Source organism: Capronia coronata, assembly GCF_000585585.1.
Source record: "Capronia coronata CBS 617.96 chromosome Unknown acBCG-supercont1.1, whole genome shotgun sequence".
In the NCBI taxonomy this organism is placed as follows: Eukaryota; Fungi; Ascomycota; class Eurotiomycetes; order Chaetothyriales; family Herpotrichiellaceae; genus Capronia; species Capronia coronata.
Window position 1 is genome coordinate 3,799,159 of NW_006912893.1, and position 24,490 is coordinate 3,823,648.

Here is a 24,490-nt window from a genome sequence, read left to right on the forward strand (position 1 = left end):
TGAAGTCATGTTGATGAGTACAGACACTGCATGGCATGGCATGATGGATGAATCTATGTAGGAGTGGATGGAAGGTCGCTCGGTGAGGATAATAAAGGTGCCTAGGGACCTAGGTATAATTCGATCACAGTTGAAGGCATCACTGGACGTACCGTAGTACTACTAGGTACCTAAGCTGTGTACCTTACCTTAGGAGGTATCTAAACAATTACGTACATAGGTACCTATAAGAAAATACCGAGCACCCCACGGATAAACTAGTAGCTAGGGTCCCTTATATGATCTCGCAGAGCTCCTTATCATCGTCCTATCAGCTTCCCCATCATACTAGAGAGGTACCACACTGCACTAACTGCTACAGCTCCCAGAAAAAACACCACACTCCGTCATCAGCTCTGTCTTGCCTGCGCTGCGTTCACTGCCTTTGCCAACCTCTGCACGGTGCAGTGGTGTCTACTTCCAGGCGTCGACCACAGATCCCAAATAGAGATCTCAACCGCAGGTACCTTTCATCTTTTTGTCGACATTATTACCCAACAAATTCATCTGTAGAGTACGCTGTACTCATCGCTCTGCATTCCACCAAAAGAGTCCTCCAATCCTCCCCCCACCATGATATTATACCACCAGTAACCAGCAAACCAGAACGACCGGTCGGCCCAGCAGGAGGATCAGCTCCCCACTCGTTGCTTTTCCCATTCCTTCTTCCCGCATCGCACCAAATTCGGCCATTCATCCATACCAGTCATTAATATTGACCTTCTTGTCCTCTTTTCCTCTTTTTCTCTTTTCCTCTCCCTATCTGTCTCCGACTCTGTCGCAACTACCGAATCCTGCTCGTCAGGAGCTCCCTTGCCGACAGCTGCTTGTGCGAGCAGCAGAGGCTCAACAACCCACCCCTCACCATGGCTAGCCACGGCACGGCCACTCCAGACCAGGAGGATGGACACCAGCTGAAGAACTCCATCCATGACCGTATGAGGGCCAATTCCACCATCATGCAGCTCAAGAAGCTCCTCGTCGCCAACCGAGGCGAAATCCCCATTCGAATCTTCCGAACCGCCCACGAACTCTCTCTCCAGACCGTGGCTGTCTACAGTTACGAGGACCGTTTGGGCATGCACAGACAAAAGGCGGATGAAGCTTACATGATTGGCAAACGCGGTCAATATACCCCGGTCGGCGCCTACCTGGCTGGTGACGAGATCATCAAGATCGCACTGGCCCATGACGTCCAGATGATCCATCCTGGCTATGGCTTCTTGTCTGAGAACGCCGAGTTTGCTCGCAAGGTCGAGGAAGCCGGCATTATCTTTGTGGGCCCGACACATCAGGTCATTGACTCTCTTGGTGACAAGGTCTCGGCTAGAAATCTTGCCATGAAATGCGACGTCCCTGTCGTCCCCGGTACCGAAGGCCCTGTAGAGGCATATGAGGATGTCAAGGCCTTCACGGATCAGTACGGCTTTCCCATCATCATCAAAGCCGCTTTCGGAGGTGGAGGCCGTGGCATGAGAGTTGTACGAGACCAGGAAAGTCTGAAGGACTCGTTCCAACGCGCCACCTCCGAGGCCAAATCCGCCTTCGGCAACGGCACTGTCTTCGTCGAGCGCTTCCTTGACAAGCCCAAACACATTGAAGTGCAGTTGCTGGGTGACAACCACGGCAACGTGGTTCACCTGTACGAGCGAGACTGCAGTGTCCAGCGTCGGCATCAGAAAGTTGTTGAGATCGCCCCGGCCAAAGATCTCCCATCTGAAGTCAGGGATGCCATCCTCAATGACGCAGTCAAGCTGGCCAAGTCAGTCAACTACCGCAATGCTGGAACGGCCGAGTTCTTGGTGGACCAACACAACCGGTATTACTTCATTGAAATCAACCCCCGAATCCAGGTCGAACACACCATCACTGAAGAAATCACGGGAATTGATATCGTCGCGGCTCAGATCCAGATCGCTGCTGGAGCAACTCTGGAGCAGTTGGGTCTCACCCAAGACCGTATCTCCACTCGGGGCTTCGCCATTCAGTGCCGTATCACCACCGAGGATCCCTCCAACAACTTTTCCCCAGACACGGGCAAAATCGAAGTCTATCGATCCGCCGGTGGAAACGGTGTCCGACTTGACGGTGGCAACGGTTTCGCCGGTGCTATCATTACGCCCCACTACGATTCCATGTTGGTCAAGTGTACCTGCCACGGCTCTACTTACGAGATTGTTCGTCGTAAGATGCTGCGAGCCCTGGTTGAGTTCCGCATCCGTGGTGTGAAGACCAACATTCCATTCTTGGGGTCGTTGCTGACCCATCCTGTGTTCGTTGCGGGAACTTGCTGGACCACCTTCATCGATGACACCCCAGAACTGTTCAAGTTGATCGGCAGCCAGAACCGAGCTCAGAAATTGCTTCAATACCTGGGCGATCTGGCCGTCAATGGCAGCAGCATCAAGGGACAAATTGGCGAGTCGAAGTTCAAGGGCGAGATCATCATGCCGAAGATGCTCGACAACCAGGGCAATGAGATCGATGTGACCGTCCCTTGCACTCAAGGCTGGAAATCCATCATTGACAAAGAGGGTCCCGATGGATTTGCCAAGGCGATCCGGGCGAACAAGGGTTGTCTGATCATGGACACCACCTGGCGTGATGCACATCAGTCGCTGTTGGCCACGCGTGTTCGCACAGTCGATTTCTGCAACATTGCTCGCGAGACCAGCTATGCGCTCAACAACGCCTTCGCCTTGGAATGCTGGGGTGGCGCCACCTTCGATGTCGCAATGAGGTTCCTCTACGAAGATCCTTGGGATCGATTGCGGAAGTTGAGAAAGTTGGTACCCAACATCCCATTCCAGATGTTGCTGCGAGGTGCCAACGGCGTGGCCTACAAATCACTTCCGGACAATGCCATCTACCATTTCTGCAAGCAGGCCAAGAAGAACGGCATGGATATCTTCCGAGTCTTTGATGCCCTCAACGACATCGACCAACTGGAGGTTGGCATGAGGGCTGTTCAGGAAGCCGGAGGCGTGGTCGAGGGAACCATCTGTTATTCTGGTGACAGTGAGTAGTCTACCCTTCTTGTTGCTTTTCTCGTGCTGACTAGTGTGTTTAGTGTTGGTATGTTTATCCTTTTATTTCATCTTGTTTTTGCACTTTGCCTCCAGGAGTCCGTCCTTTCGTCTTCTGGTCTGCAGCTTTCTGAACCGTGGGCACCTCCTTTCATAACCTGGTACTGGTAAGATATCAGGCGCGGCAACCTCTTTGATGGACTGTTGTGGAGATGTGGGAGTGGCGACCTCCATGAGAGAACATAGTACTGCTCATGTATGAAGGCCGGCACTCTCTCGCGTATGCTGCTTTGAGAAAAGGTAGCAGTGGCGGTCTTTGACAAACACAAAGCTGCTGTATCACCCAATTTTCATCAACAGAAAGGCAGCGACACAAATGTTGCTACACGGAGATCTTTTGCAACTATTGCAACCACGCCTACCCATCACAAGAAGAGCTCAACAGGACCTCGAGCAGGTATCAGAATCGTCTCAGTCGGTTCCGGGGTCTTAGCTGGACTTCAGCCCAAGACTTCTGAATTTCTGGATTTCTTGGACACTTCTCATCATCTTGCTCGTTTTGCGTTCTTTCGGTACTGCAGCATTTACTAACAGTGTGAGCTGTATAGAATCCGAAGAAGAAGTACAACTTGGAGTACTATCTGGAACTGGTGGACAAGATCGTCAAAATCGGTACCCATACCTTGGGAATCAAGGATATGGCCGGTGTGCTTAAACCCAAGGCGGCCCGTCTTTTGGTTGGCAGCATCCGCAAGAAGTATCCCGACCTGCCCATCCATGTGCACACCCACGACTCTGCTGGAACCGGTGTGGCATCTATGGTTGCTTGCGCCGAAGCTGGTGCCGATGCGGTCGATGCGGCCACGGACAGCATGTCTGGCATGACTTCTCAACCCAGTATTGGCGCCATCCTGGCGTCCCTCGAAGGCACGCCCTACGATCCTGGCTTGAATGACCACAATGTGCGAGCTCTTGACCAGTATTGGTCTCAACTAAGATTGCTCTACTCTCCCTTCGAAGCTGGCTTGACCGGGCCTGATGCAGAAGTGTACGAACACGAGATACCAGGAGGACAGCTGACCAACTTGATCTTTCAAGCATCTCAACTTGGTCTAGGGGCTCAGTGGCTCGAGACCAAGAAGGCGTACGAACAGGCCAATGCTTTGTTGGGCGACATTGTCAAGGTCACGCCCACTTCCAAGGTGGTGGGTGATCTGGCTCAGTTTATGGTGTCGAACAAGCTGAACTACGACGATGTCATTGCCAAAGCCAAAGAACTGGACTTCCCGGAGTCGGTGTTGGAATTCTTCGAAGGCTACATGGGCCAGCCATATGGAGGGTTCCCGGAACCACTTCGCACGGATGCCTTGAGAGGTCGCCGGAAGATGGACAAGCGACCTGGTCTGTACCTGGAACCGGTTGATTTCGCCAAGGTCAGGAAGGAACTCAAGGAGAAGTACAACACGGTCTCGGAGACAGATGTTGCCAGTTACGTCATGTACCCCAAGGTCTTTGAGGATTACCGCAAATTCGTGGACAAGTATGGTGATCTGTCGGTGTTGGCCACCAAATACTTCTTGAACAAGCCCGACATTGGCGAGGAATTCGAAGTGGAACTGGAAAAGGGCAAAGTGTTGATCCTGAAGCTGTTGGCCATCGGGCCTCTGTCGGAATCCACGGGTCAACGTGAAGTGTTTTATGAGATGAATGGTGAGGTCCGTCAAGTGACCATCGACGACACCAAGGCTGCGGTGGAAAACACCAGCCGACCCAAGGCAGATCCCAGCGATAGCAGTCAAGTGGGTGCCCCGATGGCCGGAGTGGTGGTGGAAGTCCGAGTCAAGGAAGGGAATGAAGTCAAGAAGGGTGACCCGATTGCCGTTTTGAGTGCCATGAAGATGGAAATGGTGATCAGTGCACCGCATTCGGGCAAGGTTGGAAGCATCCAGGTCAAAGAAGGAGATTCGGTTGCCGGGTCGGATTTGGTCTGCAGGATTGAGAAGGCGTAGAGGAAACAGGAACAAGAGTGGAAATGATGATGGGTACTGTTGGGTGGACTGATAGATGGGCAGGCCGGCGAACGACAGTTGCAAATGATTTAACAACATGGGCGGCATGCAGTGGAATTGGATATACATGATGGGATTGCTCCAGGATATCCATCGCTAGCTTGAGTTGACTCGAGACTTCGTCGGCCGGGGGAACAGGGATCAGGTACTACGGTTTCCTAGACTGCAACTTGTATCGATCATGTTATCAGTATCTTATTGACGGTCTCTTTTCTCTTTACGAGACAGTGACAATGAAACCAGCTGTATATCTATATCTCTCTATCTTCCTATCCGACTTCGTGTTAAATTGGCGTCATGTGACTCTACCCGTTGTCACGTGATGGAAGGAATCATGCATATCACGTGGTCTCATATCTTTTTCATGGCTGTTGTTCCAGCTCCTCTTTGCTTGTTTCCTTCTTCTCCCTTCGAGACAAACACCACGTCGTTGGTGCCACGAATGACGATGTCCGCAAGCTGAGGAAGGCCGGTACGATTACAGATTGAGGATATTGGACGTGAAGAGAGGCGCATAGGTGGGTAGGTATGTCTCCGGCAAGGTCATACATATTTCGCACGTCTCCGATGAAGGGTCAGGTACCTATGTGTCCCTTACTATATCCCTGCCCGCTCCCTCTTTACTCAATCAACTGCTTTACGTCGATACGCTTCCATGAACGCCCCTGAAACTGGCCAGGCGAGAACAAGTCTGCGGGGGGTCCGGGGAAGGCGGGGTACACGTGAAATTGACATGGGTGACGGAGCAGACTTGTAATGCTTTCAGTCTCATTGGGGAACGTTTCAATCAGCCTGGTCAGGACTGGGCCTATGACTAGGACTAGCCAGGGTTTGACGTGCGTCTTCGTCCAAGGTACTACTTGTGCATCGCGGCCCTGATATGACATGCAGAGCACGCAGCCAGTTGTAGGTGAGCTAGGAGGAGACGTATCGATAAGGCACTTTGGCAGGTGAGTTGTCAACCCATTTGACAAGAAACAAAGACAATGGCCATAAGAGCGATATCGACACTCGATACCCTCTCCTATGAGTGCGAGTGCTTGGAGTCCAAGGAAAAGAAGTCATGCTTGTCTTCTTGCAAGATCGACTCGGGCGCAGTATGGCATCACATCATCTTGTTATATATACGAGGACGAATCCACCAACTCAGACGTTAAACGGCCATCTATCCCTCCACTATTCACCATTGCCGCTCAGCACGGACACATTGGTCAGGAAGGCTTCAGCACCCCTCGTCAATTGTTCCCCTGTCTGGAAGAGAAGCTTTACGGTCGCAGGCCTTACTACTATATCAAGCCGACACGACATTTCCCACCAACCACCTGGCAGAGCAGAGCAGGGCAGGGCAGAGAAGGCTCTAACAGCCGACGAGGCCGCCCACTGCAGTTCAACTGGCTCTGCGAAAAGCATCATCCATACATACATAACACAAAATGGTCTGAGTCTGGACTCTGGAACTTCCCTAGTCTCTAGTCTCTCAGCATGAACCATTACTTGACTCATGCTGAGAGGGGAAGTACTAGTACGAGTTATCTAACCTCAGCATCCTCTCCTCTTCCGGTCTGGCACGATTTCCTCTACTGTGATTTGTTCCATTCCAGTCCTCATATCTAGGAACAGGACTACACAGCTCATCTGAACGTGCTGGGGCTGCCTGGTGCTCAAGACGCGGCTCACGGACCATTCTTCTTCCACATTTACCCCTCTATTTATGTCTAGTGATGATTGATTGATCGATTATCCAGCCAATTCTGTTGATTCACTAACATCGCATCTGACCTCTTCGATTCCATCCCCTCTCGTTCTGTCATCTACGTCATGACTACGGGGTATATATAAAGAATATCCCAACGTCGCTCTCATATATATTCTCTACTAATACACCAGAATTGTTGATCGACGAAGCCTTCACAACTCTACAAGCGAACAAGGAGAAGGACGAAACCAAATACAAATACAAAACCAGATCGTTGGAAGCCAGCTTCTATCCAGAGCTACCGAACTCGACGTCTTCTATTCAAGAAACATATCCACAGCGTCCTTAACCAGAAGCCGAGCCCTGACAAAAGAACCTTCGCTCTCACTCAACAGAACAGACCCAACCAAAACAACCAGAAACCATGTTCTTCAAACAATCAGGCTACAAACCCCGTCCCCGGACAGGAAGCAGCTCGTCGCAGACGTCAAGCACATCAGGCAGCCCGCCCAAGGACGAGACGAAGATGGCTGGTCAGAATAATGCCAACAGTGAAACCACGAGTTTTGGAGCAGCTGATCGAAGACGGGTGAGTTTTTGTTTTCTTTTTTCGCTTTTTTCGCCTTCGCCCCGTTCTTTTTCGAATTTCATAAATTTCATGTTTTTGATCTTTCGGAGAGGTTGAGATTCATTCTGTTCTCACAATGATCCCTGTGGTTCCGATCTTGATTTTTGTTCTGGTCTGGTCTGGGCTGGGTTGGGGTTGGTAAGAAGAGAAGTGGAGTGAAGTGAAGAGTTGCTGCCTTTCCCTTTCCTTTCTCTGTTCTGTTCTGTTGTGTTCTCCTGAGAGAACAGCCGAAACCTCATATGCTCTTCATATTCTGGTTCTAACTGACTGTTATTTTTCAAGGCTTCCGCTGGATCCGACAAATTCGCAGGCTTGACGGCCCATCGCAATGGTCAGGACGAACGACGCGCTGGCTGGGCAGACCAGAAGCCCGGACAGCCTGGCATTTTGGGCGGCATGTGGGCCAGTTTCACAAAGGGGAAATAAGTGATCACACATCAATGATTCATGAAGGGTGAATGATGATAGCAGATGATGGATGATGACAGATGGTGGTGAACGACGGTGACGGTGATGGTGACGGTGATGGTGATGACAACTGTTTGACTCTTCACTTTGATTTTATCAAGGGGGAGACGATGAGGATGAGGATGAGGATGAGGATATATCATCAAACTGAGCTGCGTGTGCAGAGGATTGGACTTTCTTCTATTTGTAAGGTGTCTGGACGGGGATATACCTTGGATGTACTGTTTATACTGTCTTGGTTTGGTCTTTGTCTTTTCTGGCTCTTGGAATTTCGGTGCTTTATTTATTCAGGTATTAGTTACTATCTACACACTAACTTACCACTTACTTACTTACTCCCTACATGGCATGACGACGACAACGACGACAACAATGATGATGATGGTCGCCTTCTTCCTCTTTAGGCCCCCTGTCCCACTACCATCCCATCCCGTCGGGACACGGAGCAGGTGAAAGAAAATGAGGACGATAGAAGAAAAAGAGGCAGGTGAACGAACGAAAATAGGTTGATCAGATCCTAAGACTGCCCAATGATTGATTGATTGATTGACATTCCCTGGAAGGATATCCTCTGTACATCACACAACAAGACCTGCTTATAGGTACTGAGTCTTTCTTCGATCAGTCTGAACAACTTGAAGGAAACACGAACGAATACTACTCCCGGGCTCGCGGGGTAGAAAGTCAGGCACTATTTTAACTGGAAAGTCAAGTTGACCAGCTGCCAACCCAACTACGACAAGACTCGAGAGTCAAAAGCCAGAGGGACAAAAGAGATGCTAATCTCAAGAGGTCTCCTTGGTTTCGTATCTGCAAAGTCTTTGCTTTTTCTAACTTGATGCTTCTGGGTGTTGGGGAAGCTCCAATCCCATCACATCACCCCCATCCGCGACTCTCTCCTCATCTCTGGATGTACGACTAAGATATGTGTATCAATACCCTCTTGGCCGATGAGGGAGCGCCCTTTCATCAAGACTGGTGATACCTCAATCTTCTCTGGGTACAATATGCTCGCCGTTGTCCGCCATCGTTCGTGAGATTTGGAATGGAAACTCCCCGTTCTTCCGTCTCCTCGCACGCACCCTCTCCTCTACCTACCAACCACCACTGAGAGACTCACGAGCTTTTCTCTCGTCCACTGCCGCCCCTTTGTTCGCTCGCTCGGAAGGTCAGACTCACGAAACGGTCTTCTTGACCTCATTCACGGCTGCACCGACTTGACTTTTCGCCTGGTCGGCTACGGAGGATGCTTGGCCCTCGAGTTTGGCCGCCTGGGCTCGGATCTTGGCCCATCTGTCTTGGCCGCCCATACTGAAGAAAGACACAGTAGGTCAGCATAGTAAAGGTGGTACAAGGAGTAGCAAAAGTATATCGACAATGCAACAGAGCAGACGACGTGAAGACCTCAACAGCAGAAGACCGGAGCACGACGCGCATCGTTGAACGCTGGGATATGTAACAGATGAAAAGAATGTTTCGGGATTCACTTACTACCAGTAGTCGTACCAGCGGTACATCTGGGTTAATTGAGCATTGAAGTTGACAAAGTGGCAGCCGAACAGCAGGTAATTTTTGGGTTGCACGGCGAGCGCATATCGCATGAACGTGGCCGAGTAGACGGTCAGAGCTGCTGTGAAAGTACCGGAGATGCTGCAAGGAACCGAACCATCAGTTTTGAGATCTTGTGTTTGTGTTCATCCGAAAGAGAAACGAATGGACGGGATATAGAAAGGGTAAACTCTCGCTCGAGGGAGTGTGTCGGAAGCGTAGGCAGTGGCTTGAAAAAAGCGTCGCCCAGATAATCTCAAGGACCAGTACGTCAAAGGGATATGCTCAGGCTGGACGGCAGTGCATTGGATTTGAGAACCATCTTGTCTCGCTCAACCCAACCAAGGAAGAGAGTCGGGCTCGTCGAGGGAAGGAACATACATCTCAGGATCTTTCTTCGTGTCGAGAACCGCTGCGACTGGAATACCGAAGTTGGAAGCTGGGCCCCAGAAATCTAGAATCCGTACATCAACCGTCAGTATATGCATCTTCTCTGTAGCCTTCAGCCCCAATGGAGACATGTGTATGAGATTTTCTTGCTCTGCCCTGATCTGTCGCAGCCTCGCCTGGTCTGTCAACGGTGTATCCGGTAATCAGCGACTCCTCAGTTGGCGCACCGTCAACAGCGCCTTTTGCATTGGACAGGCGCTTCTCGCAGGCACAGACGAATAGTCACACATCAACAGACAGACAGACCACGACTCGGCGGGTGTATTGGGCTCCATCGCCCTTTTGCACAGAACTTATGCTCTCTTTTCCTTCTCTCTCTTTTCTGGGACAGCTGTTCAAGGGGAAAAGGAGGAATATCGTTACATACGTGTCGAGCAGAAATAGTCGAGGACTTTGTTCGAGCGAATCTTCGCATTGATAGCTTTAATTGCGGCGGCCATTGCTGCAGTGATTCCGAGTTCAAAGCGAGCGGAAGTGGAGGTCAAAGAGGGCAAGTCAACAGACTCGGTAACGGCGAAGCAAGAACAGGCGATCGAGAGTCGGGTGATGCAGACGGTTGTTGCGACTGGCGACGGGGATCGATCGACCTATGGAGTCAAATTGGTGAGAAGACCAGGTATGACTCGGGGGCGCAGGCACAGATGCAGAGAGATAGAGTGCACGTGACTGTGCAGTCATTCGGATTTTGTGCCCTATAATCTCCGACCGGCAAAACGCGGCACTAGGTCACGTGCTATCAACTGTTCTTCAACCGTCCCACATCTGGACAATCCTAGACCATAGTGAACGGTGGTATCAACGACTCGAACTTTGCACACTCAAAGGCCCAGTATTGTTTGTGTTCGTCACCAATGATTCCCTTGTCTCTCGACCTCTCTGGCGTGGGAACCAACACTACAGCTAATCTATGTCTGAACTCCGGCCCAGTATGCTTCTCTCCATGGACATAGACACATATATATCTTTGCTTTCCAACCGCATGCACTTCTTGCCATTCTACCGGTATGCTCTTCTTTCCCCGTCATTATTCATCCAGCTTGTTGTTGAGCAACCACTTGCGCCTGGTATCGGATCTGGAAGCACAAATCATCCACTGTCCGCAGGTCAACCGTCTCGAGACTCGACGTTTTCAGGCGGTCAAGGATGGCTTGTAGGGACGACACGATGTCAGGTCCAGTAATCCCTTCCGTAACTTTTATTGGAGCGGGAGTCTCAATTGCCGCGTGTTCATGGGTCCCTTCCATAGCATCTCGAGCCTGGACCTCAGCCTCAGCCAGTGGTGTCGGCTCCTTTTCGACGATATTGTGTTCAACGGTGTTGTCCCCATTTCCTAGCAGTCCAGCATCAACCTCTAAATGCGGAACAACAATCTCCCCTTGTGCACAGGCGATTTCAAAGGCACGGCTGTTCATAACAACCTCAACCTTTGAGTTGGCCTTTTCCTGTGACTGGGAGTTCCGAACGTGTTTCCTGGGTCTCCCCCGACGGCGCTTGGGAGGTTGTGCTGGACTGACAGGTGGCGATTGTACGTCCTCTACAAAGTCCCGGATCGCCACAGGTGAAGTCGCTTTCATCTCCAAGACTTCGATAGTGTCGAGCATCTCACCCAACTGACTGCCACCCATGTACGATATTTCCGAATCCAATGAAGTTGAGGATAACTGTGATGTCCTTTTTGATCTTCTTCTCTTGTTCGACGATGCAATCGAACTTCTCGACTTCCGCTTGCGTGAGTTACGCGAGACTTGACTGGGTTGCTGCAGGTCAGTGTCTTCGCTTAATCGCTGCACATTGATGTCACTCTCTCGTTCCTGACATAGAGCATCATCTGCAGTTTGACTCAAATGTCGATCGAGGTCTTGAGACAGTTGTGAGGCACTGAGCATATCGATCTCGTCACTATCGTTCTTGGGGTTTCCACCCTGGCTTCCATGGTCCGAAGACCTATTCTCGTCTATCGTCAACATGGGTCCCTCCACCACAGATGAGACGAAACTCGTTTCTGCAGGATCTCGCAGCACATCAGCAGACTTCCTTGTCTGTTGGCAGTCTTGCTCCTGATTGTTTTCGGCGTCCATGGCATCATCTTTGTGATCGAAAATATCTTGAGGTTCATCATCGCCAACAGATTGCCCTTCCTCAAGAGCAGCGTCATCTGACAGACCGTCGGGCTGCGCGATGACAAGGTCAATGCCAATTTCAGCTTCCTCGGTGGGCCGTTGTGGCGGGGACGACGGAATTTCAAGTTTGCCAGCATCTCGGCCTTGATGGTCCAGTATAGAAGGTGGCGAGGAAGGTACCTCGATATCCGTAATTTGCTTTGTGAATTGTCGCGCACGAGGAGTTGGAGATGCCATTATCTCGGGATCTACTTGATCCTGATGCGTTGGCAAGGTAGGTGTTGATGGTCTAGCCTCCTGCGACGCAGCTTTCCGGGCGAATTCACAATCACTTTGACTTTGTGGCTTGCCGTGCTGCCTGGGCGTCGATCTCAAATCCGGAAATACCACCGCTGGTTCGGATCTTTGCCTATCGCGCACCTCCTTCTGATGAGCGGTAAGACACTGAGAGTCTGGTTCATTCCGAGAAGGAGGCGACGATTCGATCGCCACAAAGTGGACTTGGGAATCGTCATGTCGCGACCTAGGCCTGGAGACGGGTCTTTCAGGGCTTAAAGTAATGCCGTCAGCAGCTTCGCCTGCCACGTACCCGCCATGCTGGCTGCCCAGCAATGGCGAAGCCTCCCCTAACCCGTTGGCATGGTCAAGGTTGATTGGTGCAAGTCTGGACGACATAGGAGTTGTAGATTTCTCAAGCGGAGCTGCTAAGGGGTTAGTAGCGTCCGTTGGGCCATCTGCGCTCTGTGAGATTATCGAAACATCTCCATCCATCAAATCCTCCAGGTTCAGGAGAGCCTCTGATAGACAAGGCCCTGGGGTAAGCTGTTCGTATTGACCCAAAAGGTTCGTCCACATGTTGACTGCATCCTTGACCACAAAGGTATGAGAGCTGTGGAAAGGAACCGCAAACAGGGAGTCAAGCAGCGGCACAGCTGTAGGAGGTACTTTTGCTAGCGACCGCAAAGCAGTGCTGCTGAGCTTTCGATAGGCATGGCTCCAATCGGAGTCATCTGAGCTGTCGAATCGGCATGATTCATCCTTTAGCAACAGTGCCAGGGCCGGGCTCAGTATAGTAAGAGCGTCCATCAGCTGTTGGCCTGTTGCTCTCTGGAGTATATGATGAAGCATCTCAGCATCCTCGAGAGTTCTGGAGTGGCTGCTTGTTATTCCTGTTTGGACGTCCTGCACCACCATGGAGTTGATTAGTCTTAGGCACTTCTCATACTGACCCAGAATCGTTTGGAGTGTATTCCTTGAAGTCTGTTGGTGCGAGCGCATCTCGTCATCTCCTTGAAGTTGCTTCAAAGTGTAAGCAATCGAGTCGAAGATCTCCAAGAGAACGGGCGCCTTGCGAAGTGCTGCGGAGCCATTCTCAATTCCAGTCAAAATGAGCATGTTATCAAGCTCATGAACAGTAATACGGGTCATTTGTCGTATCTGGGCGCTGCTAACACATTGACCGGTAGCGTCGTCGTTGACGTCTTGCTGAGACTCTGTCCATAGCTGTCCGAGAAAATCGACAACACCGGTAACTGCATGCTTGGTCTCCGAAGAAGGCTTGATCTCTTTGCTGCTGGAGTCACGAAGAGCCTTCAGAAAGTGTGTCCAGGCCACTGCAATGTATGCTCTTTCCGATTCGCCGGAAGCTCCCCAAGAGCTATACCGAAGCAGAACTCGAAACATGTCGATAATTGCAGAGCTTCTTGATCGGATCCACTTGCAATCAATGGTGGGAAGCTCTTCTGGTTCAATTGGCGTGTTTTCGAGAGCACGATTTTCATTCCAGACTTTTGTCCCCGTGTTACCGTTCCATAAAAGCGCGATGAACACCCGGCAAGAGAGGTCGGAGTTGGCACTATTCTTCTCGAAGAAAGAAGTCTTCATCACTTTGACGATGTACTCGTTCCAGACCCGGGTGTATTGCTTGTGCGAGGCGGCCGGCCGGAACGCATAATACAAGAGGTTGCAGTAGCTCGAGACCGCTGTCCCTCTGGAGCTTTTGACGGTCTTTTCTGTGCCTTGCCGCTCTAATTGAGCAGTGAGAGGCTTTGCAAGCATTCCCACCAAAGTGTCCGACGCTTCATGTGGTCGAACGGCGTAGACGAATCGATTCCAAGCCATGTTGGCTTGTTGTCTGATGGCAGATTCGCTACAATTGAAGCACCTCTGAATGACCTTCAACCAATCTTTCAAGTCCGACCAACTCTCAATCCGAGCATCAGAACCATTACTCAACAGGAGCACGATGGCCCAGATTTGAGGGACTTGAGGGGCTTCCTCTTTCGAAGCGATCATTTTTTCGAGTCTCCGACACATGACCGAGCTGAAGGTTCTGTCGGCTTCCAGCTCTCTTCCCAGGACAGACCTGGCGGCCATTGAGATGGACGAGGAAGCAGGGAACGCAGAACATGACTTCATGCCCAAAATCATGGCCTTGGTTCTAATATCTTTCAACGAGCTTGTCATGCCCGTCAACAGTTCTTCCACCCAAAGGCTTGCTTTTGCTTTCATGACGGGTCTTGCTTGATCTAATAGCTTCTGGTAGACCAATAGTCTCTCCGACACTGCTCCATTGCCCTTGACATACTCTGTGAGGGTCTTCAACGCCTCTAGTAGTCGTCCGACACGGTTGTTCGAGGTGATGAGACCTGGGCGGAAATCTTGGGTTGCCATGAGATGCAGATAGTGAATGATGACGCTTTTTGGTGCAGTATGCTCGGCAATGACCTGGATTGTGCGGTCGAGAATAAAGGCGCGATATTCATCCGATAGCAAAGAAGCATAGTCGCGTTTCCATACAAAGATTACCAGAACTTTCAATGCCTGTGTCATGACATTGGTATCGGCGATTTGTGGTTCATCAGGCTTGACCAGTCTGAGGAGATCCCGTTTGATGTACTTGAGGATCGTGTTGATCTTGTTCTTCAACACTGCCTCTTCCGGTACCTCATCATATTCCCTGATGACCGAGGCAAGTGTCACGTATGCGTCCACGGATATGAACCTGTCATCCTGGGAGAGTTGCTGAATGATACTTCCCATCATTTCTCCAATTGAACGGTCCGCGCCTTGCTGTTCATCTACAGGTTGTGGCATCTTGTCCTCCACTGCAGCGGGTTTGAGGATCGATTTCAAGGAGGATTGGCATTCCGAAGAAGGAGGTAGGGACTTCACTGGTGGAAGACTCGAGATAGGTTGGCTGCATGACGATGGTTCATGGGTATTTGTCCAGGGCGAGAACTCGACGCGTTTTCTGGTCCTGGAACCTGAGGAACCCGGGGAACCCGGAAAGGATGCTGGAGATTCAGGCGTGTTCGTGTGGTTCACTGCAGCTCTTAGAAGAGACAGCTTTCGTCGTGAGGAGGTTGAAGGGGGGCTTGGAGGGAGGACACCAGGAACAGACATGTTCGCTGGGAAAGATCAGATCATGAAGTTGATTTCTGTCATTGGCAGGAGGATGGAAACAAAATAGACGATGAGAGCTCTTCGGGGCTGCCAGCAGTCTCCTAACGTCCTTATTTCGAAGGTGCAGTCCATAAAAGAGCGCGAAAGATGGTCGATGGAATAGTGGTGGTGGTGATGGTAGTTGTATAGCAATTCCATGTCACGACCAGCCACTCAACGCGTCTCTCCAACGCGTACGCGGGTTTTCACCCTTTGACCCTGGAACATGAGGCGCCAACCCGCTTTTGATGGGGACGCTTAGACCCGCCTCCCGCAAGTGCCTGGCACTGTACTGCCAGTGGCATCTGATGGCTAAGAAATTGTCTATTGACTGACAAAAAGAAATCCTCCAGTCCCGCAATATCGGGGCCTGTCATGACTCGCACTTCATCCCATATGCTCGTCAGACAAAACACATTTCTGCGACATTATCCAAACGACAGAATACTTCCTCCACCACGCCAGTAGCATCATTGTCGCTCATATCATCAATAACTTTTCTGGACCAGGATCACTGTGTGGCTTTTTCAATACAGCGTAGAGCGGCATTCAAAGCAAGTCTGAAAAGGACATTTCAACCACGAATATTATCCACCAAAGTATCTTCCCCCACGCTCGGCCCATGCCAAATCAAGTTCAACAGAATGAGGCCCGAGCATTGCTCGGCCTGCTCAGAGATGACCTGGAAATCAAGAAGCATGATCTAAGAGAGCTGGAAGAATCCCTCAATAAGCTCAAGGTCCTTGGGCGAGATGCGGGCAATGTGTCCCAAATCTACGACAAGGCTGGAATGAAAGTCTTGGGAAGTTATGCCACCGGCAGCTATCCTGCTAGTATCCGCCAGGAAGCCCTGAGATGCATTGCGAATGCCCTTCTCTTACTACCCCAGACACGACGCTTCACACTCGAGCTTGAGCTTGACAGAAAAGCGTCGGATGCTCTACGAGAGGCGAATCAAGATGAAGAATTCCTCCTCTCCCGCATCCTCTTTCTGCTGACCTACGACCCTGGGATTGACCTCAGAACACTTATCACTGAGCATGATCTTGCCGGAACTATTGTCAAACATCTTTCACGGCACGCAGAAACCATTCGCAAATCGAAAGGCCAACTCGGTCAGCCGTCTGCACTAGCACTTCAGGAGACCCTCAAGCTGCTCTTCAACGTGACCAGTGCAAAGACAGATCATCTCGCAGAATTCAGTCCGGCCGCTGTGGAAATATTTCGGATTGTGAATGATTCGGATAATCCTTCACCACCGCTGCAGCCACCAATGAATCTGCTGATCAATGCACTAGCAAATCTAGAGCTTGATGAGGACACCATGAAACACGACGGCGAGATTGAGCCCGGAGTGTCGAAATTGATTACAATCCTTGAACAAGCAATAGATGAGTATTCGGTCGATGAGCTGGATACGAATGCAATTCCTCTACTCACTGTGCTGAGGCATGTCAACGAGAAGGCAAGCCCGGCCATGCGGCAGACCATGAAGGCGCGTCTCCTCCCGGAGGACAAGGAACGGGATCTGCCTCTGGGGAAATCGTCCTCTCTAGCCTCAAAATTGCTCCGGCTGACCACTTCCCACGGACTCCTCAACTTGATCAAAGTGATATCTGGACTTATGTTCGAGCTGTCGGACAAAGATGCCAACCAGTATGTCAAGAACGTCGGCTACGGATATGCAGCCGGATATTTGATGACCCATAACATTCCCGTCCCGGAAAGTGCAAAGTCTCAGGATGCGGGCGAACCATCCACAAACACACCAGTGAACCCTATCACTGGCCAACGGATAGACAAGGAGCCAGCGGACGACTCACCGAAGATGACACGAGAGGAAAAGGAGCGGGAGGCGGAGCGACTGTTTGTCCTCTTCGAAAGGCTGAAGTCGACCGGGGTTGTCGATGTTAAGAATCCTTTGGAGCAGGCCAGGGATGAAGGCCGATTCGAAGAGCTGGGTGACTCCGACACAGATGCCAGTGAATGAAGCCGTGGGCGGTGGTGCGTCACGCACGTAATGATATACAGCACGCTCTCTACCTACCTACAGAGTAGCGAATTTTCACTGCGTCCACCACGTTTGATACTGCTGTTAAGCGAGCCAGGTGGGATTCCGGATCTTTGAGTGACAGGCATTCGTAATCAGGCCAGTTGCAGTTGGCTGGAAGAAGCGACGATGGTGCCACCCGGAAGTTCCAGGTTCACACCGGTGTATTTAGCGGGGAGACCGCCCGCTAAGCATAGCTAAATGGTGATAAGCAAACGCCTAAAATTGCCTGACTGGCTCAGAACCTTTAGCTGTCTGGTTCCTGCATTGACCCCCGGGGACCTTACCTAAGGTAATAATCGCTACTGGAGAGACGACCAAGTTCCCGCTGTTATTTCAACTCCAACTTGAACTGCGTGCGTCGCTACCAATCATCCATCCCAGGTCCAGAACGATGAATTTTTGGTGGCTACATTGAAGTCCGCACCAGATACAGTCCACTCGTTCCCCTCCCCTCTCCTCCTCTCCTCACCTGTTCTTGAGATCCGTGTGCCAGCTCGACTGAGCAAGGCCTCGTTGGCACTCTCTCCTCTGTTGACACCGCGCGATGGTCCACCGTGTCGAGTTAATCATGAACGGAACCCCTCGACTCAACGGCGTCAACGGTCACCCCAAAGATAACCGCTCGCACTCGCCGAACATGTCGCGCAAATCATCTTCACCGATGGCGCCTGCGTTTATGGTGTCCGCCCCGGGAAAGGTCATCGTGTTTGGCGAACATGCTGTCGTGCATGGAAAGGCCGCCATGGCTGCCTCGATCTCCCTGCGATCCTACCTTCTTGTTACGACCCTCTCCAAGTCACAGCGCACGATTCAGCTAGTTTTCCCCGACGTTGGCCTCGATCATACATGGAACATTGACGACCTACCGTGGCACGTCTTCACAAAGCTCGCGCAAAGGCCTCGCTACTATGACATGGTCACGTCCCTGGATCCCGAACTGGTCCAGGCCATGCAACCTCATATCGACGCAGTCTCGACACATCTGACTGGCGACACGAGGAGAATACACCAAAATGCCGCGTCCTCCTTCCTTTACCTGTTTCTCTCTCTAAATACTCCCACCGCCCCGGCCTGCATTTACACCCTCCGTTCAACACTCCCAATTGGCGCCGGACTCGGATCCAGCGCCAGTATATGCGTTTGCATCAGTGCCGCCCTCCTCAAACAAATACATGTGCTGTCAGGGCCACATCATGATCAACCAGAGGAAGAGGTCGAACAACAACTGGAAAGGATAAACAGGTGGGCGTTTGTGGGAGAATTATGTATCCACGGTAATCCTAGCGGAGTCGACAATACTGTCTCGACTCGTGGCAGGGCTGTGCTCTTCAAGAGGGAGGATTACTCGAAGCCGCCGAATGCAGAACCACTGAAAAACTTTCCAGAACTTCCTTTGTTATTGATCAACACCAAACAACCCCGCTCTACGGCCGTAGAAGTGGCCAAAGTAGCCAGTCTCAAGAAGAAGTATCCTGGTGTCACGAGGGCTACGTTGGATGGGATCGATCAAGTCACGATGTCGGCCTACACCTTGATTACCTCGGAGAACTTTGATCCATCATCCGAACAGAACATCGAATATCTTGGAGACCTTTTTCGTATCAACCACGGCCTCTTGGTCTCACTCGGGGTTTCTCACCCCAAGCTCGAACATATCCGCGAAATAGTGGATTATGCCGATATTGGCTGGACCAAACTGACAGGCGCGGGAGGGGGTGGATGTGCCATCACTTTACTCAAGCGCAATGTTGATGAGGCCGCACTTCGCGATCTGCAAGAGAAGATCGAGGCCGCCGGGTTCGAAGAACACAAGACCACCTTGGGTGGTAGTGGCGTGGGGATTCTTTATCCTGCGGTCTTGCACAATGGCACCAATGAAGAGGGCGGGGAGGAGATCGACCAGCAAAAGTTTTTGAATGCCAAAGGGCCGGAAGATATTGACGCGCTGGTGGGAGTCGGTCTTCTCGAGAGGAGGCCGGAGTGGAAATTCTGGCAGTGACGGACATGCCGGCATTGGCTTTTACTTGAATCTGCTTTTTCCATGTACAACGAGCGCGGCGCACGGCAACAACATATGATGGGATTGACTATCTGGTATGGATGGACAAGCCATTAAGGCTTTGTGGGAATGTATTGAAGAGCATCTTCTACTAGTAGTATTGCGATGTGGATATGCATTCTAGAGGCTGAGGTTGAAGAGGCCTCGTTAATCTTACAGTAGGAATTATTATAGCCTGATAAAGTGTGTGGTCGATTGACTTCAAGATTCCAGGACCGGAATGGCGTGTGAGAGCCTGCGCCATTCCATTCACCAGCCGCTGTCAGTTCAGTTCCTCATTCTTTTCATTCATACCAACAACTACTGACTGACACGCCAATTCCTTCACCTCCCATCTGTCTTGTCCACCAATAATCAGAACATTCTTTTCCTTTATGCCTGTCTAGGTACCTACATAATCAGAAAGGCAGTACCATACCAGCTGTCATGTCTCGATCTGCCGCGTGAAATCATCTGCAGCTCATTTGCTGCACGATACAGTCGACTACCATCTGGCTTTGTACCGTATTTCGCCGCAGGAGACTAGAGAACGCGCTGCCACCAACTGAATGTGAACAACGCCGTTTGCGCAATAATGTCTGAATCAAAGACCATCAGCCTGCTCATTCCTCCTGAACAAGATTCGACCTCACAAGATTTGCAAGTCCAGATCCAGAAAATTGTTGCTCAGAAGGGCCACTTCCGTCATGTGACCGAACAGTCGCTGCTGGCGCAAATTCGCGGCAAAGCTCCAGGCTCAAAGCACAATGATCCTCAGGGTGACGGTCAAGTTGAGCCGGAAGAGGATGAAACGCCCCAGAAACGTCAGGAACGACTGTGGAAAAGCAGAGAGGAGATGCTGGAGCGCTTGAGGTAAGTGCGGTGGCCGCGCCCGCTGGGGGTCTGTTGCACGAGCTGACCATTTCCTGTAGTTACGCCCAGAATGAGATCCTGTGCGCACTGGACTTCGTGTCGCTGCTGATCTCGAAACAGTCTGTCCCAGCTCAACATTCCATGTCTCCAGCACTCAAAGATGCTGTCCCTGCTGGAACTCTGGCTGCACGAGTTTTGCCAGCCAAGCCGCTGTCATCGTCTGTGCAGCGACGTTTAGCATCCGCTTCTCAAGGTAGGAGATTAGCAAGCTTTCGGTCTACCTCGATCAAGCTATCTACTGCCTCCTCCCGACTCAAAATTGACGCGGAACGTGAAACGGAATACTGGGCACAGATTGCTGATTTGACTGCGTCTGGCTGGGCGGTGTCACGATTGCCGCGGGACAGCAAAGCAATTGGCGTACACTTCGGGTTTCCCGAGTCTGCACCACAGTTTCGCGATCGAGGTTTCGCCCTCCTTCGGCAAGCAGATGACGGAGCTGTCATCCTAGACAAGCACCCGATTCAGAGGAAGCGTAAACGCCTTGGTGTCTATGTCAGTCGAAACAACACGAAAACTGCTTTCTTTCAAGCTCGAACCTCTGTGCAGAAAGCGCAGCCCCAGAGCATTGGAGATCAGCTAACCGACATGCGTGATTCACTGTTCGAAGAAGAGCTGTTTTACGAAGTGTGTCGCGAGGCACGCATAATGGCAAACCAAGGCGTCACCACTCGTGCCGATTCGGTAGATCTTGAGGTCACCGGTGGATGTCAAATCTCGCTCGTGTTTGCAGAACAACATGATTCTGATGTGGATGCCACTCCCGATTCCGACGACCACATCGTAGCCGAATTTGTTGCCGTGGCTCTTCGCTTGTTATTGAACGCTGCTCACCAGCAAAACTTGGTCAGAAGATCCCAAAAACCGCCGCCGATGACTCTCAAATCTCGTCCGCTTCCCGAATATGCTCTCATTCGACTCATTCTGACCCATCTCCGGCACAAGGCTGAGGCGACAAGATTCTGGAAAAGCTGTCGAGATCTCGCCAAACCTTTCCTACAGGCCGGCATACAAGTCTCGATTACGCCTCAGAAGTCAACTGGCAATCTATTCGAGTCCCTAAGCGTGGATCACTCGTCCACGTTGCTCTCTGAAATGATGCTCCCGGCGAAAGCAGGATGCAAAGTCAGCCTAACAGAAGGCAGAACTATGCAAGTCGGTCTTGCAACCTTTCTTGGGCCTCCACTATATGGATCACGCTATGAGACCTCTCCGGTTGATTTTGGATTCTCGCATATGCCAATCTTGCGTCATGAGACCGAGGGCGCGGCGGTGTCCTGTATTCGACGAATACTGTTACTGGATTTGGTCGCCCACGTCGAGACTTTAGTGAAAGAACGCAACATTCCCCCAGAGTCAGAGCATGGACCGTCCAAGCACTGGAAGCTAGCCCACCCCCACGATGGGGAGTTCATCATCTGTGAGTCGGACGAGGCAGTAGGTAAGATGAAGATTGCAGTCCTGCCGGAGTCCATCAGCATCAAGTGGAGCAACACAGGCAAAGGATCTGCCTCGAAGTACCTCATCTGGACATGGACAGCCAGGGGGTGTACCAAAGCAGACGGAACGGCGGTTGCGTCTCAGGTGGATACGGACTTTGACCAAGCGATAGATCAAATCATGAAGGGGAGTCTGTAGCTTCCCATATTGACTGAGCCCTTTAGCTCTTGCGTGCCATCACGTCCTACGACGACGACTTATCCTGGAATGTCCCGCAGGCTTCTGGGTGATGGAGGAACGTGCTGGGGTCGCTTCTGTGGGGATGAGTGCAGGAGAGCAGCGACAGGATGGCAAGGACAAGACACGAGAGTGAGACGTACGAGGTTAGTTCCCATGACTATCTACCTACATACTTGGGTAGTAAATGTTCAAAGACCACATTCTGGAAATTGGGACAAGAGACCATAGTAGTAGGTAGTTGAGACGAATCCTGATTGGCCCATCCGGTCAATCTGAACAAAACCCGTCATGAGAAGGTGCCATACACAGAATCTGCTGCCAGCAAGGCACCATTACCCCACGTATTATCACATAAATACAGTATGGCATCGTACCTGGTATCAAGGGGCGGGTTACCAGATTCGGTGCGACTTACAAGAAGGGCAACCGAGTGTTTGCAATTCCAACGCTGTTCGCTTTCATACCGCCCGACTCTTGCATCTCAAGACATTCCTTGGTGTCGAGCGTCTGCAATTGAGCGGAAGTAAGAGCTGTGAAGGCGAACATGACGACCAGATATCGCGTCGAGTGTAGGCTCTTCCGCACCATCCAAACATATGGAGTCCTGCTAATGAACGATAGATGCCCTCAAGGCAAGTTGATGCTCGTCGACACGAGGCCCTGCCATGCTAGTCAGCGTACTGACACGATTCTCTCTATAGAGTCATCGGAGAGACCAACTGATTGAGTGGATCAAGGTGAGCCTTCACATCAACGTTCAGCGACCGCGAGATGTTGGGGACTGACCGCTCTTCCAGGGCCTTCTCGCTGTCCCCTTTGTGCTCAATTCGCAACCCGCAGTTGATTATGATGACAACAACGTGCAGAGCCTGGACACCATGGCGAGATCCGCCCGTCAGAGATATGCTGAGATCTTTCGAGATGTGGAGGATCTGATCCTGGACCACAGTGAGTGTGCCCCTGGTTCTCAGGGACAGGCTCTGATTTGAATCACAGTCAATCGCCAATACACGTCCCATCCCAACTCCAAGCTCAACATGTTGGTCCCTACAATCTCACCGTTCTTCACACCTCTTGCTCTCGAAGACGCCTTCTACCATCAAGACTCCATCCGGGCGATCTCTTCGAGACGGTTTGTCGCCCCGTCGTTCAATGATGTCAGGCTGATCCTCAATACCGCGCAAATCCTGGCCATGATCCAACCGAAGCCGTATCGCTTTCTGAGACCCAAGATCAGTCCGGGGCTGGAGCTACTCACTTTCGATGGTGATGTGACTCTTTATGAGGACGGGGCATCCCTCCATTCGCCCGAGTCGGATCCGGTCATTCTCCGCCTGCTACATTTCTTGTCCCAAGATGTGCGCATCGGCATCGTCACAGCTGCAGGCTATACGCAGCCGAAAAACTACTTTGATCGACTGTCTGGTCTGCTCCTCGCTATTCGATCATCGACACAGCTGACCTCCGCCCAAAAGACCAATCTCATCATCATGGGCGGCGAATCCAACTTTCTCCTGGTCTTTGACGAGCAAGCCGAATACTGTCTACGATATATCCATCGACGGGAGTGGGTGCTGGATGCCATGAAGGACTGGTCTGAGCCGGCAATCCAGTCACTACTCGACGTGGGGGAAGCGGCGTTTCACTCTTGTATACGCACGCTACATCTACAAGCCAAGGTGCTCCGGAAAGAACGGGCGGTGGGGATATACGCCGCCGACCAGTCCAAGAAACTCACCCGCGAGCAACTGGAAGAGACGGTTCTAGTGGTGCAGCAAATGGTGGTGAGTTCCCTGTCCACAAGAGGCTCGGAGCAACCGCCACCTCACGCGCACATCCCGTTTACCGTATTCAATGGAGGCGCGGATGTTTTCCTCGATGTCGGCGATAAATCGATGGGAGTTCAGTCGTGCCAGAAGTGGTTTGGCGGGATCCCGCCGTCTAGCACTCTCCATGTCGGTGACCAGTTCTTGAGCGGCGGCGGGAATGACTTCAAAGCGCGAAGTGCGTGTTGTTGTGCGTGGATTGCTAATCCGGCCGAGACAGTGGCCTTGTTGGATGAGATGATAGCTCTGGGAGACAGACAACGAGGGAGTGAGGGATGATGATGATGACGACCCCTGCCACAAGTAGTAGATCCATACCTAGGTAGTATGTAGTACTAGTATCTTATATCCCTCCGAGTTCTCCATGTTTTGATGGTGAGATGATGGCGCTGGACCCTTGAAGCAGTAATACGGTCGGTGACAGGGGGCGGGAATTAAAGAGGGATTCAAGACACTGACTGCACCGACACCG

At 51.4% G+C, this 24,490-nt stretch overlaps 8 protein-coding genes across 8 annotated transcripts; 6 read left to right on the top strand and 2 right to left on the bottom strand.

Annotated features, from left to right (window-relative positions):
• Window positions 1-905: 905 nt before the first annotated feature.
• Window positions 906-5,074, top strand: A1O1_01345 (pyruvate carboxylase; the record flags this gene model as incomplete). The annotated part of the gene is made up of 3 exons (XM_007722258.1): window positions 906-3,057; window positions 3,110-3,114; window positions 3,674-5,074. The coding sequence occupies 3 exons, from the start codon at window positions 906-908 to the stop codon at window positions 5,072-5,074; spliced, it is 3,558 nt and encodes a 1,185-aa protein (XP_007720448.1).
• A 2,180-nt stretch (window positions 5,075-7,254) lies between these two features.
• On the top strand, window positions 7,255-7,884 carry A1O1_01346 (uncharacterized protein; the record flags this gene model as incomplete). Its single annotated transcript, XM_007722259.1, has 2 exons — window positions 7,255-7,419; window positions 7,741-7,884. 2 exons carry the CDS (start codon window positions 7,255-7,257, stop codon window positions 7,882-7,884), a joined length of 309 nt encoding a protein of 102 aa, XP_007720449.1.
• A 1,217-nt stretch (window positions 7,885-9,101) lies between these two features.
• Window positions 9,102-9,527, bottom strand: A1O1_01347 (small nuclear ribonucleoprotein B and B'; the record flags this gene model as incomplete). The annotated part of the gene is made up of 2 exons (XM_007722260.1): window positions 9,102-9,237; window positions 9,418-9,527. The coding sequence occupies 2 exons, from the start codon at window positions 9,525-9,527 to the stop codon at window positions 9,102-9,104; spliced, it is 246 nt and encodes an 81-aa protein (XP_007720450.1).
• Window positions 9,528-10,952: 1,425 nt separating this feature from the next.
• On the bottom strand, window positions 10,953-15,449 carry A1O1_01348 (uncharacterized protein; the record flags this gene model as incomplete). Its single annotated transcript, XM_007722261.1, has 1 exon — window positions 10,953-15,449. One exon carries the CDS (start codon window positions 15,447-15,449, stop codon window positions 10,953-10,955), a length of 4,497 nt encoding a protein of 1,498 aa, XP_007720451.1.
• A 661-nt stretch (window positions 15,450-16,110) lies between these two features.
• Window positions 16,111-17,478, top strand: A1O1_01349 (uncharacterized protein; the record flags this gene model as incomplete). The annotated part of the gene is made up of 1 exon (XM_007722262.1): window positions 16,111-17,478. One exon carries the CDS (start codon window positions 16,111-16,113, stop codon window positions 17,476-17,478), a length of 1,368 nt encoding a protein of 455 aa, XP_007720452.1.
• A 631-nt stretch (window positions 17,479-18,109) lies between these two features.
• Window positions 18,110-19,540, top strand: A1O1_01350 (mevalonate kinase; the record flags this gene model as incomplete). Its single annotated transcript, XM_007722263.1, has 1 exon — window positions 18,110-19,540. One exon carries the CDS (start codon window positions 18,110-18,112, stop codon window positions 19,538-19,540), a length of 1,431 nt encoding a protein of 476 aa, XP_007720453.1.
• A 634-nt stretch (window positions 19,541-20,174) lies between these two features.
• A1O1_01351 (uncharacterized protein) lies at window positions 20,175-22,150 on the top strand (the record flags this gene model as incomplete). Its single annotated transcript, XM_007722264.1, has 2 exons — window positions 20,175-20,452; window positions 20,512-22,150. 2 exons carry the CDS (start codon window positions 20,175-20,177, stop codon window positions 22,148-22,150), a joined length of 1,917 nt encoding a protein of 638 aa, XP_007720454.1.
• Window positions 22,151-23,070: 920 nt separating this feature from the next.
• Window positions 23,071-24,297, top strand: A1O1_01352 (uncharacterized protein; the record flags this gene model as incomplete). Its single annotated transcript, XM_007722265.1, has 2 exons — window positions 23,071-23,140; window positions 23,189-24,297. The coding sequence occupies 2 exons, from the start codon at window positions 23,071-23,073 to the stop codon at window positions 24,295-24,297; spliced, it is 1,179 nt and encodes a 392-aa protein (XP_007720455.1).
• Window positions 24,298-24,490: the final 193 nt, after the last annotated feature.